General features: G+C 44.7%; 1 protein-coding gene across 1 annotated transcript in view; it reads right to left on the reverse strand.

Moving 5' to 3' along the window:
* The window catches only part of LOC117832229 (protein kinase C beta type-like), a 95,950-nt gene that overhangs the window by 16,865 nt on the left and 61,963 nt on the right, over positions 1–17,122 (reverse strand). The window contains exons 8-13 of the mRNA XM_034711275.1: positions 16,193–16,289; positions 10,858–11,001; positions 4,508–4,681; positions 2,314–2,405; positions 449–511; positions 225–363 (exon numbers count right to left, since the gene is read on the reverse strand). Of these exons, the coding sequence (XP_034567166.1) occupies positions 225–363; positions 449–511; positions 2,314–2,405; positions 4,508–4,681; positions 10,858–11,001; positions 16,193–16,289 (709 nt within the window). The remainder of the gene's footprint in view (positions 1–224; positions 364–448; positions 512–2,313; positions 2,406–4,507; positions 4,682–10,857; positions 11,002–16,192; positions 16,290–17,122) is intronic.

Genomic DNA, 17,122 nt, shown 5'->3' on the forward strand with positions numbered 1-17,122 from the left:
CAGAGTCATCATATTCTCCTCTTCATGGACAGACAGATTTAGGGATGTGTCTTTAACTCCTGCTGGAGGGGACTGGGCGTGTTTGTGAAGGGTCAACTACTGGACACAACATTAAGCACGCTCTATCAGCCCTGTACACTTCAGGATTCAGCACACACACACACACACACACACACACACACACACACACAGCCAGTCTGTCTACCGTCACTCACTCACTTTACCTCGGGAGCTATGTAGTCGGGCGTGCCGCAGAAGGTCTTGGTTGTGATTCCATCGTTCATATTTTCTTTACACATGCCGAAGTCTGCTATCTTAATGTGACCCTCACAGTCCAGCATCACGTTGTCCAACTTCAGATCTCTGCCAGAGGAAAGGAGTGTCAGTAAAGAGGACCAACACATGAGAGTGTTCATACTTCATATTTAATATTTAGGACGGGGGTTACCTGTAGATGATGCCCTTTAGATGTAGGAAGAAGAGTCCGATGGCGATCTCTGCAGCGTAGAATCTACACAAACACCAGGAGAAACAAAACAAGTAATTAGAGGGAGGCTGAGAGAAAGGACAAGAGGGAAGAGAAGAATCATTTGTTAGTGTGTGTGTGTGTGTGTCTGAGAAAGGTCAGCGCTGTCTCTTCAAGGCCAGAGAGCAGCTGATAAGATCAACAGGAGGAGGCGCACACACTCAACATGCAGCCAACTAGTTTCTGTGTGTGTGTGTGTGTGTGAACTATCGTCTCTCCGTGAAGATGTCAGGAGGCCTTTCAGTGAGCAGAGCTGAGTTAAATATGCAGAGTGTGTTTGGAGCAAGAGGCGAAGAATGGGACGGAGAGTTGAAGCTGAGGCAAAAGTGACAAAAAGTGCAGTTCCTTGAGTGACCACTAGAGGAAATCTTCATTACGCCTTACATTAAAACGCTGTATTTTACAGCAGACTTGAACATGTTCACAGAGCAGTGATGTACTGTATATCTTAACTTTTGAAAGAGTTGTATAAATTGAGAGATGGGTGTTGCTAGCTGTTTGACATCGACACAACAAATCCAGTCACTGAACTTCACCTCTCAGACTCTGTCATTGCTGATTTCTGGGGATGTGTCGTGTAAATATTGGACCATGAAGAAGTCCGGGCTCCAGCTTTTTAAACCTGTGAAATTGGTGTAGCTTTATAACGTAGCATCTCCCGAACGCTTCCTTCTCTCCCTCTTTTTTGAAGTGATATTTTCTGTCTTTCCTACCTTTATTTAAAGAGGGTAGGACGGTGGATAGAGCAGGAAACCTGGACAGAGAGCAGGGAGTGACATGCAGGAGACGGGCTGCAGGTTTGAATCAAACACGTGCCTCCTTCCTTTTGGGCGCCGGTGGCCTAGCGGTCTAAGCGCGCCCCATAAACAGAGGATATAGTCCTTGTCGCAGAGGTTGTTGCTGCTCCACACATTTCCTGTCTCTCAAAAAACATGCACCGCCCACTTGAGGACAGTAGCTCCTGTATATGGGGCATTTGAATTAACCACTAGGCCAAACAGGCGCCCCTAGTCCCACCCTCTTGTCCAAATATGGTCACTTCTGGTTCCTGAAAAACATCATGGTAGCGGCAAATCCCCTTGGCTTGTCCGTTTTTTAAAAGTGTACCAATCAGATTTAATTTGATGTTTTATCTGCGATCAGAACGACGAGCAGGAAGTTTGTAAGGGAGAACAAAACTCAAATTGAAGAACCTAAGACTAAAGTTTGAGGCGATATCATCATTTCCACAGAGTAGTGTGATACCTGTTGTCTGAATGAAACAGTAGCAGAAGCTGGCAGCCTCAGATAAATGAGTTCCTCACCCTGTTCGACTCGCCCTTCAGCAGTCTGAACGTCTGCTGGAGGGAAGAGACTCTAATTCCCCACAAAGCACCTGAAGGGCAAACTCCAGCGCGCCTCACGCTTCCCTGACATCCTCCCTGTCAAACATGTCAGCCCGCTGGTTTGACTTGACGCCCGTGATCTCGCCCAACCACTTTAATTATATTCTGCACCTTTGGAGGTATTCTACGGCACACCGGAAAAAACTTGCATTCAGCGCCGGATTACTTTTATTTCTTTGAAGTTCTTCAGAGCAGCAACGAGAATCAGGGCGAACAACATATTTCACCCCCGGGCTCTGCTGAAGATCGCTCATCCGTCACCTGAGCCCGTCAAACTGCTGATGGCTTATTTAAAAGAAGGAAGTGTGAACACCTTTAAGCGTGGGATTAAGATTATGTGTCATGATGGCTGAAGAATCCTTCTGTCTGCAAACTGCTTGGTGTGCTCGTGTGCGTACTCACACAGCGTGGGGCTCTTTGAACTTCCCGACCTGCTGAATCTGATACATGAGATCTCCTCCGTTTATGTACTCCATGACAAAATACAAGCGGTCCTGTGGAGACACAGAGGGAGTGGAGGAGAGGGAGAGAGAGAGAGAGAGGGATTAAAAGAAGCAAAAAGTACATACATGTTCATAGAAGCAGGTCAGAGGTCACAGAGACAGGACGGCGTACAGGAGAGAGACGGGTCAAATGAGACGAGATTGAAGGAGAGATGGAGGCGAAGAAATGATGGAGGGAGTGAAACCGAAAGGTTAGAGGAAGAGAGAGGGTAAAAAAAGAGATGATTGGGTTGCAAAGGAACACAACTTCAATTTAAGAACTAATTCTCCTCTATTATCAGGAGAAATTGCCAATATGTTACAGTATGTGAGGGAGAGAGGGGGGATTTAGTGTGTGTGTGTGTGTGTGTGTTTGGAGGAAACAGTGTGTGTCTTTAAATGTGTGTGTTTGTGTGTGATAAGTGAGTTGTTGTTTCTGTGCAAAGAGTGCTCTGTGCCCAAAATATAATTAGTTGTGCAGACTACACGGCATATAGCGTGTGTGTGTGTGTGTGCATGTGAGTTTATACTGGCTCTGTGTGCACATGTGTGTGTGTGTGTGCTCCAGTCTTTAACCCTCATGAATCCTCGTTATGTGAAACAGAATAATATGTGAGCGCGTCATGTGGATGTAAATTTGATGTCTTCATTGTTGAGTGTGAGCGCGCTGAGCTATATTTACTCCTGCGTTGACTCATCTTTAGTGTAACATGGATTATACGTCAGGAGATGAGCATGAATCAACCATGAATCCAGCGTGTGTATTCCAGCTGTGAGCCGGTGACAGCAGGCGGGGAGGCTGCTGGTAAACCACAGCGCTCCCCAGCAGAGAACTGTGCCCTTCAGCAGGCTGGTGCTGTGACTCCTCATATCTGATGTAACGTGAGGGAGAGAGAGAGGGGCCGAGTGAGGTGTCACTTCAGCATCATGGAGAACGTGGAACAGGTTTAAAGCTCCTGTGAGGAGTTTGTAACTGGTTCTAAAACATACTGAAATGAATGCTCACACCTCTATGTGGCCTACAAACGCAAACAAGGCTTCAGATTGTAACAGCTCTTTAAAGCTTCACAGTGAGTCGCATTAGACTTCCACCAGATCGGTGTCCGAGTCGTATTGGCGTGCAACGAATCTCAGGATTTGTCCGGCACTTGATGCATCCCTTGCAGGACCCTTTGGAAGGATGCCTTCAAAGTGGGAAGGCCTTACATCAGACTTCCACCAGATCCATACTCTCTCATCAAAACACCCACCAGCTGCGTTTTCAGAATGAATCAAGACAGCCGACTAGAGTCATGTGACCGAGGTTTTCCCTGCGGTAATCACTGAATCAAGGATTCTCCTCCTCCTCCTCTCCTCATCCATGTTGTCTTTCTGGTCCTCTGAAAACCTCTGACCTGTTGACTCCAGGCCTGGCTCCGCTCATCATGACTTTGGTTTGTTGTTGTAGTTAAGTGAAATACGATCTGGTGATAACACAGAGTGTTTTATTCTGAAAATTAACCGGATGTTTTCATTTTGTTTTGGTGAAACCTGACTTCCTGTCCCGCTCCATCTGCTCTGTTGAGATTGATGCGTCGTGCTCCGGCATCCGGCAAACAATAGAAGTCTTGTGTATCTGATCCGGAGGGCTCCAGACACAGCCGGACCATAACGGAGCGAATCCAGTGGAAGTTAACACATTGACTAGAATAGAACAGAACTAGAATAGAAACCTATCAGATCCGGTGACATGTGCCTCTTATCAGGCATTTCTAATCAATTCTCTGCTTACATAACCAATCAAACATCAGCGTGACATCCTTCGATGTCAACGCTGATCACTTCCTCTCACTGTGCGTCATTGAAACGTCACAGAGAGCTAACTGGCGCAAAATCAGAAGAGCTGAAGAGAGAAGATGAAGAGGATTTATTTGACATGCTGCCTAACGTCACGGGAAACGTCACTCCTGAAATAAATGATGGTGATAACCCAAGAAGAACAATGCCTGCTGACTCAGTTGCAAGTGTTTCTTTTCTGCTGTGGCGTCTTCATAGATGTCGCAGAAATATTAATCATAACAGAAGACTCCTTCTCCTCCATGAGGCCTCCTCTATCCTCCAATGATCTCACTCACCATGGTCTGGAAGGTGGAGTGCAGCTGTGTTAAGAACGGAGGTTTCCCGGCCAATGCTAACACTCTCTTCTCCACCATGGTGCATTCAACGTCATCATCCTGGATCACAACGTCCTTCTTCAGGATCTTTATGGCGTACAGCTCCTCTGTACCTTTACGCTCTGCAAGCATCACCTAGAGAGAGAGAGAGAGAGGGAGGGAGGGAGGGAGGGAGGGAGAGAGGATTGAGGTGAGAGGAGGGAAATATGAGTACGATGTGACACCTCCAACAAACATCGCCCTGCAGGAAAGAAAGTTGCATCAAGTACCCATTGTTTACTAAGTTATCAAGCATTTTGTGAAAGAGTGGAGTGGGAAAGTCTCTGTCGATGTCTCTTGTGGGATTAGAAAGCTTGACAGTAATCACTAACTCAGCTAACGATCATTTTGGTCCTACATTAGTCCAGAGTAGTCCTCTGTTTCAGGTAGAATTTAAAAGTGAAGACCCTCGTCTGCACGTCTTGAATTCGCTGCACATCTGTTCTCCTTTTACTTCAACACACAGGAAATAAAAAGATGAAGCGCCGCCAGCTGGATCAAAAGTTAATCACACAATGCAAGATCATTCAGTGCGTCTGAGAGTTTAAACTGTTTGTCCTTCATCCACTACGGAGAGCAAAAAAGTCAAATGAGTTAAAGAGAGACGGAGGGAGGATTATTTCATATTCCTCTTCTTTAAGGGCGCACAGTGTGGGGGAGAGAGGGGACAAAGGAAGGTGGATGGGTGAGGAGAGAGGGATTAAAAGGGACACAAAGGGCTGGAGGAGAGGATGGACAGTGGTCAAAAATCATAATTGTTTAAATTGTGAAGATAGATACTGAATCCTGTGGAGGCTGAACGGACGGATGCCAAACCTTTGCATCTCTCTTGTCTTTCGTCAAGGTCAGGCAGCTCTCTCAAACCGTCCTCTCTCATGTCTCCATTTACAGCATCCCCTTCTCTCCTTTATCATCAACACTTCTTTCCTCGAGTCTCTCTTTCCCTTCCCCTCCCTCTTCCCTCTCCTCACCGGTCCCTGTGTATTGTTTCCTGAAGAACCCAGCAGCCGCTGTAAATAGCAGGAGAATGTGGGTCATGTCTCAGCTCACGGGTCACCTCATGAAAGTTTTAGCAGGCCGGCGACCAGGTAACAAAAGTTCAACTCCCAGGGCTTCAATCTGCGTCTGAAGGAGTTATATGAACCGTAATAGAACTGTTGAAGGGTCTGTGCCCTCCACGGAATGAGAGAGGGGAACTTTAAAGGGATAGTTCTAACTTTTTATGGAGATTTCTTTACAAGCTACAGAGAGTTAGGGCGAAAAATAGGATGTGCTCGGCTTATCAGGGTATCACAAAAACTGGAGACACGAGGAAACAACTTCCCTAACTCTTTCCAAAGGTAACTAAATCTGAGGAATCAGCTTTCAATAAATGAAGTAAGGAATAATCTATGACTACCTGCTAATCATACATTATCCTGCTTATTACCCAGCTTCTAACTTAAGATACAAACACGTTGATTAAAATGATTTATGTTTACAGTTTTTAAAAATAGTCCCAGTGATTCCTCGTCAGTGATCGTTCCATGGTGATGGATTCTTCTCTGCCTGCTGCGGTGGATTGAACATGAACCTGTCCTCATTCAGCTCTCCTTCTTCTCTGAGCTCTGTGGTTCACACACCTTTAAAAATAAACTAATGTCACAACTTTGAACCCTGCTGCTATCATCACCACCACTCAGGGTTTAACTTTCTTTGTAGAGATTGCTAACCTAAAGTTTCTCTCACCCGGTCCTGCATCATATTGATGGACAGGATCCAAGATGGAAATGTCTGTAGCCTGCTGATTTAGCATGTTAACCAAGGCTAACGTTTTAGCCACATTGTTTTGATGCTAACTGAAACGGTTTCCCCTCACCTTACGGTCTATGGTGTCAACAAGGAGAGGCTAAATGTGTCTGAACTCTTGACATGACGTGTGATCAGTTTGTCTCTGGTGTTGCTCATGTTAGTGAAAGTTAATAACTGTAGTCAAGGGGTTTAGACCAATCAGAATCAAGCATCTTACACGACAAGAAGATTAGGAAGAGAGCCGGGCACTAACACGTTATAATGACGTGTTTGTTGATGCGATATGCACCAATTCTATCTATTTTTAAAGCTCATTATTTTACATTTGGACCGAGTCAGTCCCCCTGTTACTTGTTTGTATGTTTTTAAGCAAAGTTAAGCGACCGGACCTTGTAATATACAAATAAATATGAGTGTAATATAAATCTTTTCACCCATCTCAAGCTTTTCATCACACTTCCTTAAATTCTTACAACATTTTACAGCTGATTTTTTGGTAACAGGTATTGAAAGCAAGCTTACTGCTGGGTTTAAAGAGCAAGGCTAACTTTACCCCCCAATAGCTAAACATGATAAATGTTAGAGCTAACTTCTGAACAGTTTTAAAACAGGCCAAAGTTTACATACCACATAAAAGAGTTGGATGCATAGAAACATGACATAAGGTCAGGTTAGGTTTTAGATAACAGCACAGACTAGCTTCAACAGAGCGACACAGACTCTGAACCTGAAGCTCTGTGAATCCTCCGCCTCTCTCGGACATGTGAGGAGACTTTGCAGAGACTTGCGCCGTCTTCCTCTTTATTCTCAAATTAATGAACACTTTAACTTTTTATCTGAACACAAAGCAGAGAAAGGGAAATCGCTGAGCTTTACATCACATGTAGCTCAGAGTGTTTGTAGCTGCCTCCAGGCTAATTGAGTTTTGAGACCTGCACAAAGGATCTTTTATCCAATTGTGTCTCGTTTTATTACAGTTATTACGTCTCTTATGCTCATTTGCATAAAACACGGGGTGAACTTTGTGATTTGAATATTTCTGCAGCTGCTTGTTCTTAAGTTAAGCCGAGTTTGATTGATTTATCGACGTTTTGAACGCAGCATTCCTCCAGGGGAGACGAGATCTGAGGAGGAGCATTGTTTAAAAGATATACTATAATCTTTATTTCATCAGCAGGCCGACTTAGTGTACACAGAAACACCTGCTCTCTCTTTAGAAGAAGTTTCAGCTCAATGACGTAAATGTAAATCACACCAGGCTCATTATTCAATTAGTTGAAGCATTCAGAATAAGAATAACCAAATGAGAGTGACCTTAAGTCCTCTTGGTAATTTCTTTTCCCACAGAGACGGGAAACTTTGCTGTTTATGCCTCATGAATATTCAGGCATGATAATGAAGCAGGGTCAGTGGGTTTGGGATACTACAGGAAGTGCAGCACAGATGGACACACACACAGGTATGCAGTGTGTGTGTGTGAAAGAGTGTTTGCATTCAGGACAGCCACAGTTCAAGAGCGTGCACGCAAATCTGCAGCATTAAAGTTTCCATATCTGCTGAAGTCGGATTTATTGGAAAGCAGCTTTAAAGTGTGTGTTTTTGTGTTGGTGTGTGTGTATGTGTGTGTGTGTGAGCTCGTCCCATATGGCAGCAGTGTGACTCTATGTAAATACAAAGTGTGTAAAGTCGAAACAGAGAGGAAGGACACCATCTGGCCCAAAGCTCGTTTTATGCAACCACAAAGACAAGGACGAGCCCAGCACGAGAGAGAGAGAGAGAGAGAGAGAGAGAGAGAGAGAGAGAGAGAGAGAGAGAGAGAGGAACCACAGGGTTTCATCCAGAATCAAAACGCCTCTGCAGACGAGACGCGGGCGCGACACAGAGACACAGAGACACAAACAGCATCACAAACTTTTGTCAGAAGTCGTTATAAATTACACTTCCTGCTCTCCGCTGCATGATTTCAAACGTCTCAATCTGAATCAGTGTGGACGTCATGTGAGCGAAAACATTCGTCTCAACGCGCTCCCATCCAAGAAAGTTGTTCAGGGTCATTTCACAGAAGAGCGGTCCTCGGGATACGAGCTGTCATGTGTCGTCGATGATGCCGCCGTGTTTTATCTGCTGACCTTGCACAGTGAATGTATTTACCCAGGGAAACTAATGAAAGCACACTCGGCTGCACGACGCTGCACCACACCATACAGAGATGTGTTATAATAAAACAGGCTGTATCTTTCTCTATGAGCATATATCACACGCAGTCGTCTTCAGAGTCTGATTACAGGCCAGCCTTGTGTGTGTGTGTGTGTGTGTGTGTGTGTGTGTGTGTGTGTGTGTGTGTGTGTGTGCGTGTGTGTGTGTCCTGTTTACTGTAAGACTCTGCGTTCACGCTGCAGAGAGATGTGATGCAGACGTCCTCTGACACCGAGAGCTGGATGTTTGAGCCCACATAGACACACACACACACCAATAAAACCATCAGAACACACACACACATGCATGACATGAGGTAAATGTGTGTGTGTGCAATTAACAAACAAGTGTGTGCATTCAGGAGAGCTGCCTAAATAAGGAGTGTGTGTGTGTGTGTGTGTGTTTTTGTGTGTGTCCAGTATTCCAGTAATGATCGCCCCTCGACTCAGCCGCTCCACATTGGCGCATCGGTGTAGCTTTAAATGCCTGTTACCATGGAAACAGGCACTCGGCATACAGGTCTGGTACACAGACAATGGTCTCTCTCTCTCTCTCTCTCCTTCTCTCTCTCTCTTTCTTTCTCTGTGTCACTCTCTCTCCACCCCTGCTGCTTACCCGCTGTTTACCCAATTTTCCACCTCGCCCTCCTCTCTCTCCTCCCTCCTCTCCGTCTCTCTCCTTGATTTTCATTCATTCATGTCACTCTCCTCTCCCCTCCTCCTCCTCCTCCTCTCTCTTCTCACTCTCCCTCCCTTCATTCAGTGTGACGTTTTTACCTCTCTCTCAATTCATTCATGTCAACCTTGCCGCCGTGCTCTCACATCTCTGTCTCTCTCTCCTTTCATCACTCTCTCCTCTTGTCACATCACAGTCTCTGCCTCTTTCCCTTCATCCATCTCTGTCTACCTGCGCTCCGTCTCCTTTAACTCCCTCCATCTCTATCGTCTCTCGCCGTCCGTCTTTTGCTTCCCTCTGCAGTCTGTGTGTGTGGATGCAGAGTGCTCACAGAGGGATTCACAGCAGAGCACAGTCACAGGCAGACATGTCTGTATGAACGGTGTCTGTGGACCCCTTAAAAACAAACATCTTAACCATCACGCCCCGTAATAAGAGGGGTGGTCTACCTGGAGGTTAAATAAGGTCAATGGCCAACTATTAAACAAACGGTCAATCATTGAAGATAGACCAGTGCATCCACCCTGACCTCTTTCTGTGTGTCTAACATGAGTCTGGTCCTGCTGGAGGTTTCTGCCTGTTAAAGGAAGTTTGTCCTTGCCACTGTAACTTGCTAAATGCTGCAAAGTGCTCTGCTCATGGTGGATTAAGATGAGATCAGACTGAGTCCTGTCTGGAAGATGGGACTGGATCTGATCCTGTCTTGATGTTGGGTCTTTGTTAATAACAGAACATAGAGTACGGTCTAGACCTGCTCTGTTTGGAAAGAGTCTGAGGAGAACATTTGTTGGGATTTGGGGCTTTATAAATAAAGATTGATTGATTGAACCTTAAACCCTAACCCTTCAGGTTAATTACCTATACATCATCCTCTCCTAACAAGGGACTTTCACCAGATCCTTGTCCGGTCCATCCCTAATCCTCTCTCTGGTCCGTCAACACCAACCGGTTGCATTTTCAGAACGCACCTTTTTTTTTTTTTTTACATTTGTATCTGCAGCTTTTCCTCTAAGTCAAAACCAGATTCTAACATTGAAAAGCGAATACCTAGACAGTTTGAGAGCTGTACATGTGTGCAATGAATCTCAGGATATTTCCGGTACTTGATGCATCCCTTACAGCCTTGCAGGACCCTTTGGAAGGATTCGGATCGGACTTCCACCAGATCCGTACTCTCTTGTCCGTCAACAACCACGGAATGCAACGGAGCGGATCCAGTGGAAGTTAACACATTGACTAGAATTGAAACCTATCAGATCCGGTGCTGTGATGGATCAGAGACGGATCTGGTGGAATTTGGCCGTAACACTTCCCCAGTCTGGTCAGAACTGAAGAAGCCTTTCAGAGGAGAGATTGAACGTTTTCAAGAAGTTCTACCAAGTCCAGTTGCTGATAGATTTAATTTTGTTATTTACATTCAACATGTGTGAAGCCGTCTTTGTGTGCTGACTGTATCCGCCTCTATGCAGACGATACGACTCTGTATCTGAATAGTTCTGCAGACAGACTTTCTGTATCTTGATGTATTATAAATCTGTGCAGCTTCAATGATTCTTGGTGTTTAGAGAAAGGTTTAAATGAATGGTTTCAGGAGACAACATGCTCTCTACCTTGCCGAAGCTGCCTTTGCCCAGCACCATCAGGAAGTTGAAGTCAGATAACTTCATGCGATCTTGGTTTCCGTTGGAGTCGAAGCGGGACGCGGCATTGGCCGACTTTCCTTCTGTGTTCTTTCCTGGGCCGATCTTTGCTCTCTGGATATGAGGAAGACAGAAGAAGAGACTTCATTAGAGACAATCATTGATATTCAAACACACCACAGGGTGTTAGCAGGCAGAGTGCGAACATGTCGATGATCTATTTGACAAGAGAAAGGTTATCATGGGACGGCTCCTCCTGAAGGACGCACGGATTGACTCCTTCTCTGTCATCAACCATGCTTTCCTTCTTTGCATTTCAATGAGGCACATTCAGAGTATTTTAAAAATGTGAAAGTGAATATGATTATTCTAAACTGTGATTATTCCTGATGAATCAAAGCTTGAACTGTGATTAACACGGTTACATTCTGTAATGAGTTGACAGCCGTTGAAAGAACCAGTTAAGCATCAAGGCCGACAGCATTTTCTCATAAAACACTGAAGACGTCAAAGTGTCTCTGATTAAAACCAGAATCTAAGAGGCCTTCAACTTTAAAAAAAAAGCCTAAATGTTGGAGGTTTGGTGCATTTTCACATCACAGTGAAACGTTTTGTCGAAGTGGAAGAGATAAATATGTTAAACAGGAAAAGTTGTAAGCCTTTGCTTCATTCTGTTTCATTTATTCTGCGCAGGCACTTTAAACTCCACTTTGCACTTTCTATAACAGAGACGGCCTCCCTGCGAGTTCCACCACTCTATTCAATCATGACTGTCTCCACTTTACCCTGCTTCTGTCCTTCAACCACTCACTTTTAAAAGTCCTGCTTCCATCTCTCTGTTTGCTCAAATTCATCTTTTTAAATGTGCCCTTTGTCTCTCACTCTACATTTATTCATGTCCGTCTCCTCTTCCCCGTCTCTCTCCATTATTCACTCTGTTTCAACGTTCTCTCTCTAGCTGAGTCGTCGACCTTGTCATAGGAAACTATTAGAATCTTAACATCTAATCTAATTATAATCTCATTCTCCACTTTGTTAAGCCATCCTTAATTTAAAGACGGTCTTAAAACATTAACAAAACGCCCGGACTCTCAGAGCCAGAGGTACGGGATGAGAACATCTTATCCTATCTTATCTCCAAATTGCTGATCCACATCGAGGCACTTCTTCTGTCCTGTGCAGTAGTTTCTCCTCTGCCTCCGCTTGAAAATTGTCAGAGTAAAGCTTTCAAGTGCTCTTCTGCTGCTCCCTGCACTGTTTGTTGTGTGTGTGTGTGTGTGTGTTTGTGAGAGTGTGTGTGAGTGTGTGTGTGTGTGTGTGTGTGTGTGCAGGGCAATGCAACCCTTACAGTTCTCTGCTCATCAATGGATAAAAGGCTCTATCTGTCTCCATCTGCTCTGACACACACACACACACACACACACACACACACACACACACACACACACACACAGGCGCACACACACACACTCACATTCACACGCACACACACACACACACAGAGCAGCAGTGGAGGTATTTGGGAGCAGCCGAGCATGCTGGAGTCAACACTCTCTGAGCCTTCATAGATTAACGCTGCTCTCTGTGTCTGTCTCTCTGTGTCTGTGTGCACAGTACAAACAGCAGCATGAGGCTGAATGGCAGCTCCACAATCTGATACACTTTCTTGAAAAGGCCAAATAATCTGAACACTGACAAGGTGCATTCAAAGAATATTTATGCATTGAATTTGTGGAGGAGCAGAAAAGCATCATCTGTTGGGTCCTGTTGTAAATATGAATGAGGCCTCGGGAGGTAAAGACTTACACAGAATGATGATTTAAACATCTTTACTTTATCTTTACACTCTTTGCTCTTTTATTCATCTACTTTTTTTCTGACTAGCAAAACACTCAGCAACAACATGCAGATGATGTTGCTTGAGTCCTGCCTAGGGGGGTAGTACTTTTTAAAGGTCCTGGGACTTTCAGGGGGCGGGGCCTGCAATGCTGAACGTGTCTGATTGGTAGATTAACCTCAGTGTTTTTATTCCTCCCTCCGTCCACAATAACATCACACACATCTGTGATTCTCTTGATTTCTCTTTCTTTCATTAGTTTTTATTTGTTCTATCTTTTTTGTATGTGTGTGTACTTTTCAAAAGAAGAATCTGTGATTCTCTTGATTTAGCAGCTTGTAACAGTAGTCTCCTCTCAGCCCACCGTGAATGCGTCTCTCCTCCCGGTGTTCCGGTTTTAAAAGTGACCCTGTAAACTGGAGACCTTCAGCTGAACGTGTCAGTGTTTGTGGAGTTTACACAGCTGTTGAAACACAGAGGGAGTTCCTGGGAATGCAAACTAGTTTAGTTTTTATTAAGATTTCAAAATATCCTCATCAGATATTTAATGATGGTCTAAAGACGTTTATGAGGGATGCATCCGGCTGAGAGTCTCCAGTTAACAGGGTTGCTGTTTAAACCAAAACACCGGCCGATCTCTGCGATCACGGCTTTTTGAGTTCAAAAGGATTTTAAAGCCGTGTTGAAATGTCTTTGCTACTCGCGCTTATCTCCTCTCACGTGTTGATTCAGTGAATCCATCTGTGATGAAATATAGCACCATCTAAAACAGACCAGCTGAGTCTCTTCATGCTAACAGGCTAACTGTTGTGTTGCTCATAATGATACCTGCCTGTCCGTCTGCTTCTATGGTGTCACTGGCTTGATTTGCACAATGTAACCAGGACTTCAGCCCAAGGTTGAAATGCAGACAACAATGGGGGCACAGGAACCTTTTAGTTCCAGGTAAAGTGGTTCTTGGACCCCGGAACTCTTGGTCGAAATGCACCTTACATTGAACAGCTCAGATTCAAACCAGGAACCGTCTTGCTATTTGGTGTCAGTGCTAATCGCTACGACACTGTGCAGCTAGATTAGAGGGACTGCTTTGTCCACAGGGGGCGCCATCACAAACCAGAAGCTCTTCACATGAGCAGGTCTGAACATCTACAGGCCAGTTTTACTTAACATCATAGACCTGTTATAGGATAGTGACCTGTCCAGGGTGTACCCAAACTAATCTCACCCAATAGCAGCTGGGATTGACTCCACACCTGAGGGATCAGATCATTTACTCCTCTCTTTCTTTATGTGATGAGAGCCTCCCTCTTTAGTTATCAGAAATAGAAAGAAGATGGAAACACAGTCATGAGCACTCTTAATAACTCTATTTAAGTCTGTGTGCGTGTGCATGCTTCTTGTGAGTCCTCTCTGTGTGTTTGTGTGACGCTGATGGATTGATGGAAGCATGCAGGTCATGTTACTGAAGTGAAATCCCCCCTCTGTCTGTCTATCCGTCCGTCTGTCTCTGCGTCCCTCTGAGAGCTTCACCCTCTGAGAAGTTGCCCACATGCTCTCTGTGTTTGTGTGTTTGTGTGTATGTGTGCACTTGTGTGTGTGTGTGTGAGCTTGATAGCAGCCCCCCCGAGATTGTGTCTCAGTGAACGTCTGAGGACCGTGACCTTGAGGAGGAGGAGGAGGGAGAGGAAAACAGATAAAGAGAGAGAAACACACAGGGGGGCGGTAAGGTGACAGAGGACAAAACAGATAAGTGAAGGAGAGAAAGAGAAGCAAGATGGAGACAGCGAGGAGAGAATGGAGGCGAGACGAGAACAACTCCTCCCCGAATAGAGCAGAATCCAAACTATCAACACACAAGTAACAATGAAGAACTCTGATTTCAGAGCTGAGGGTAGAATCTGTTTCTACCTTTTGAGTTTTAACATGAGCTGAATAAAAGAGCTAATGCAGGAGGGCCACTAACTGCAGTTCCTCAAGTGGCCACTGGGGGCTGACTCCAAAAGTGAGTCGAGCCCCATAGAGACCCATTTGAAAGTGTTCAATGTTGCAGGATAAGTCTGCAAAGTCAAATCTCTCTTTTGGCCTGTTGGACTTTAGTTTTAGTTTAGACCTGTTAGCGATCTGGACTGAGCTGCACCTCTAGGCTTGCTTGCATGGTTGGTCTCTTTAGTAGTTTAGTGCAAATATAAGACAGATCATCTGGCGTGCTTGTTGTTCATTGCACAGCAGATGTTGATGGAAAGGTTGCACATTTTAAGAGTTAGTAAAAAGACCAGGAATGCAAGTTTTAAAGCCCAACATGTTGGAAATGCTGACTAAACCAAACTCAAGTAAGAGGCAAAGAGGTGGAGTGAAGGCCGGCCTCGGTATCAGCTACAGCCATGACCCTGATTCTGCCTAATTGTGCAAAACTTGTAGCCTTAGAATCTTACACATTGGTGTGTGTACCAATAGAGATGAGCTACTCTCTACCCGGCTGTAGACATGTTCATGTCTGCTGTGGGAGTCACAGAGGTCTCCTGGGCTTTTTGAAGGCGGCCTCAAGTGGACACTCCAGGAACTGCAGTTTTTAGCACCTCCACATTGGCTTCAATGTTTTAACACTAGCTTGTTTGTTCCCTGTGAACAGAGCCAGGGACATTGCCAGAAGGTCCGTACCTTTGAGGTCAAACTGCTCCTGATACGACACAATGAGGAGAACTTTCAAAGTCTTGTATGTTCTTGGTGACGTTGTTTTCAAGGTCAAATGTTTAATGATGGATTCAAATATTATAATCACCTCTCATAGCAGTCACTACTTGAAACATATGTCCATAAATTTGCAGGCAAGACAGTCTTGGCTTTAAACATCAGTATCTCCACCGTTACTGACGACACATTCTTCACTCATCCCTCATTTTAAAGATTGACCGCCCTTCATTGTTTTGATGAACTGCAAAGACGGCTCTTTTCCATAGTTGATGATAGTATTGAAGGAATAATCTCTGTCTGCATGTAAGTGTGCTAAGCTAAGCTAAGCATCTAACACAACTTGTGCTACAGCTGGGAAAGGTGTAAAAACACCAACAGCCTCCAAATGGCCTCAGAGTGACTCCTTTTTTTGGCACTGTGTCCTCAGGACAGAAGGAGGAGCGGAAAGAGAAGAAAAAAAGGGTATGGGGGTTATCCTCCCCACTGCCAAATGTGTTAATGAGTGGGCCTACCGGTCAGTCCCACACACACACACACACACACACACACATACATACACGCACACACTCACCAACATGCACGTCTGGACTTGCAGTGTGCCAGACCGCATGGTACTCTAAGTGTGCCTGCCAACTGCTAACAGCTCTCCCAGAGAGCCTCTCACTGAGACACACACAGTGCACACACACACATTCACAAGCATTCACCATGCCCAAACACTCACACACATCCAGGCACACACTTAAAACACAAGTCGACTTAAAGGTACACACACACCTCAAACTTCTGCCGGAGCTCCTCGTTGCCCTCCTCCCCCTCCGGAGCGACGGGGACATTGAAGTACTCGCCCTCTTCCTGGGAGAGCAGCTTAAACCTGAGAGAGAAGATTCAAACTCCAATCAATTCTCAATTAGTTTGAACAATTTAAGCCTTTAAACTGGTGCAGTTAGCCCGAGCTGCCGAGTGTTCCTGCACAGATTTACAGTCCTGAAGAATAATCAGATGATTATTTGGTAATTCACTCTCCTTCATGGTGAGAGAGACGGGCTCCAAAACCCTGCAGAGAAGATTTGATCATTTAACAAAATCAATAGGATATCATATTTTACATTAGCTTCATTACAACTGAAGACAGGAGCTCAAAGCATCACTACTGTCTTCACAGTACATTACATTTCTGCTCAGTGACACAGATCACAGAAGGAGTCTGATGCACCTGCTGACTGTCTCTGAGCTGAGCAGGAATACATCTCAGACTTGGACCATGAAAAGTCTTAAAACAGAAATGTTTGGTGAGAGTCAAACAAACAGGTTTCCTTTATGTGCAGAAAAAAAGTTTTAATGCTAGCTAATGTTAGCCTCAGGCTGCTTCAACACTCAGGGTGGAAACTTTTGACCCTGTTCCTAAAGACAATTCTGTATTGCTGTCCTCCAGGTTAACAAAGTGAATAATAAACATCAGCATTCAAGCTTTCAATAAAACATTAAAAGTAGTCAAATTGCAGCGATATATATTCGGTCAGATTTAAGGATTAAACAACATATTTGATAACTTATGAAATGCAGCTCATAGTGGCTTACGTTAGCATTCAACCAAGTCCTATTACTTCTACTAATATTACTGCTAGCTAGCTAACATTAACACTAACCAGGCATTAGCTAAAGAAGAAGCTATCTTACAATAAAGTTAGTAACTAAATGGCTAGT

The sequence above is a fragment of the Notolabrus celidotus genome, chromosome 20 (assembly GCF_009762535.1).
Source record: "Notolabrus celidotus isolate fNotCel1 chromosome 20, fNotCel1.pri, whole genome shotgun sequence".
Lineage (NCBI taxonomy): Eukaryota > Metazoa > Chordata > Actinopteri > Labriformes > Labridae > Notolabrus > Notolabrus celidotus.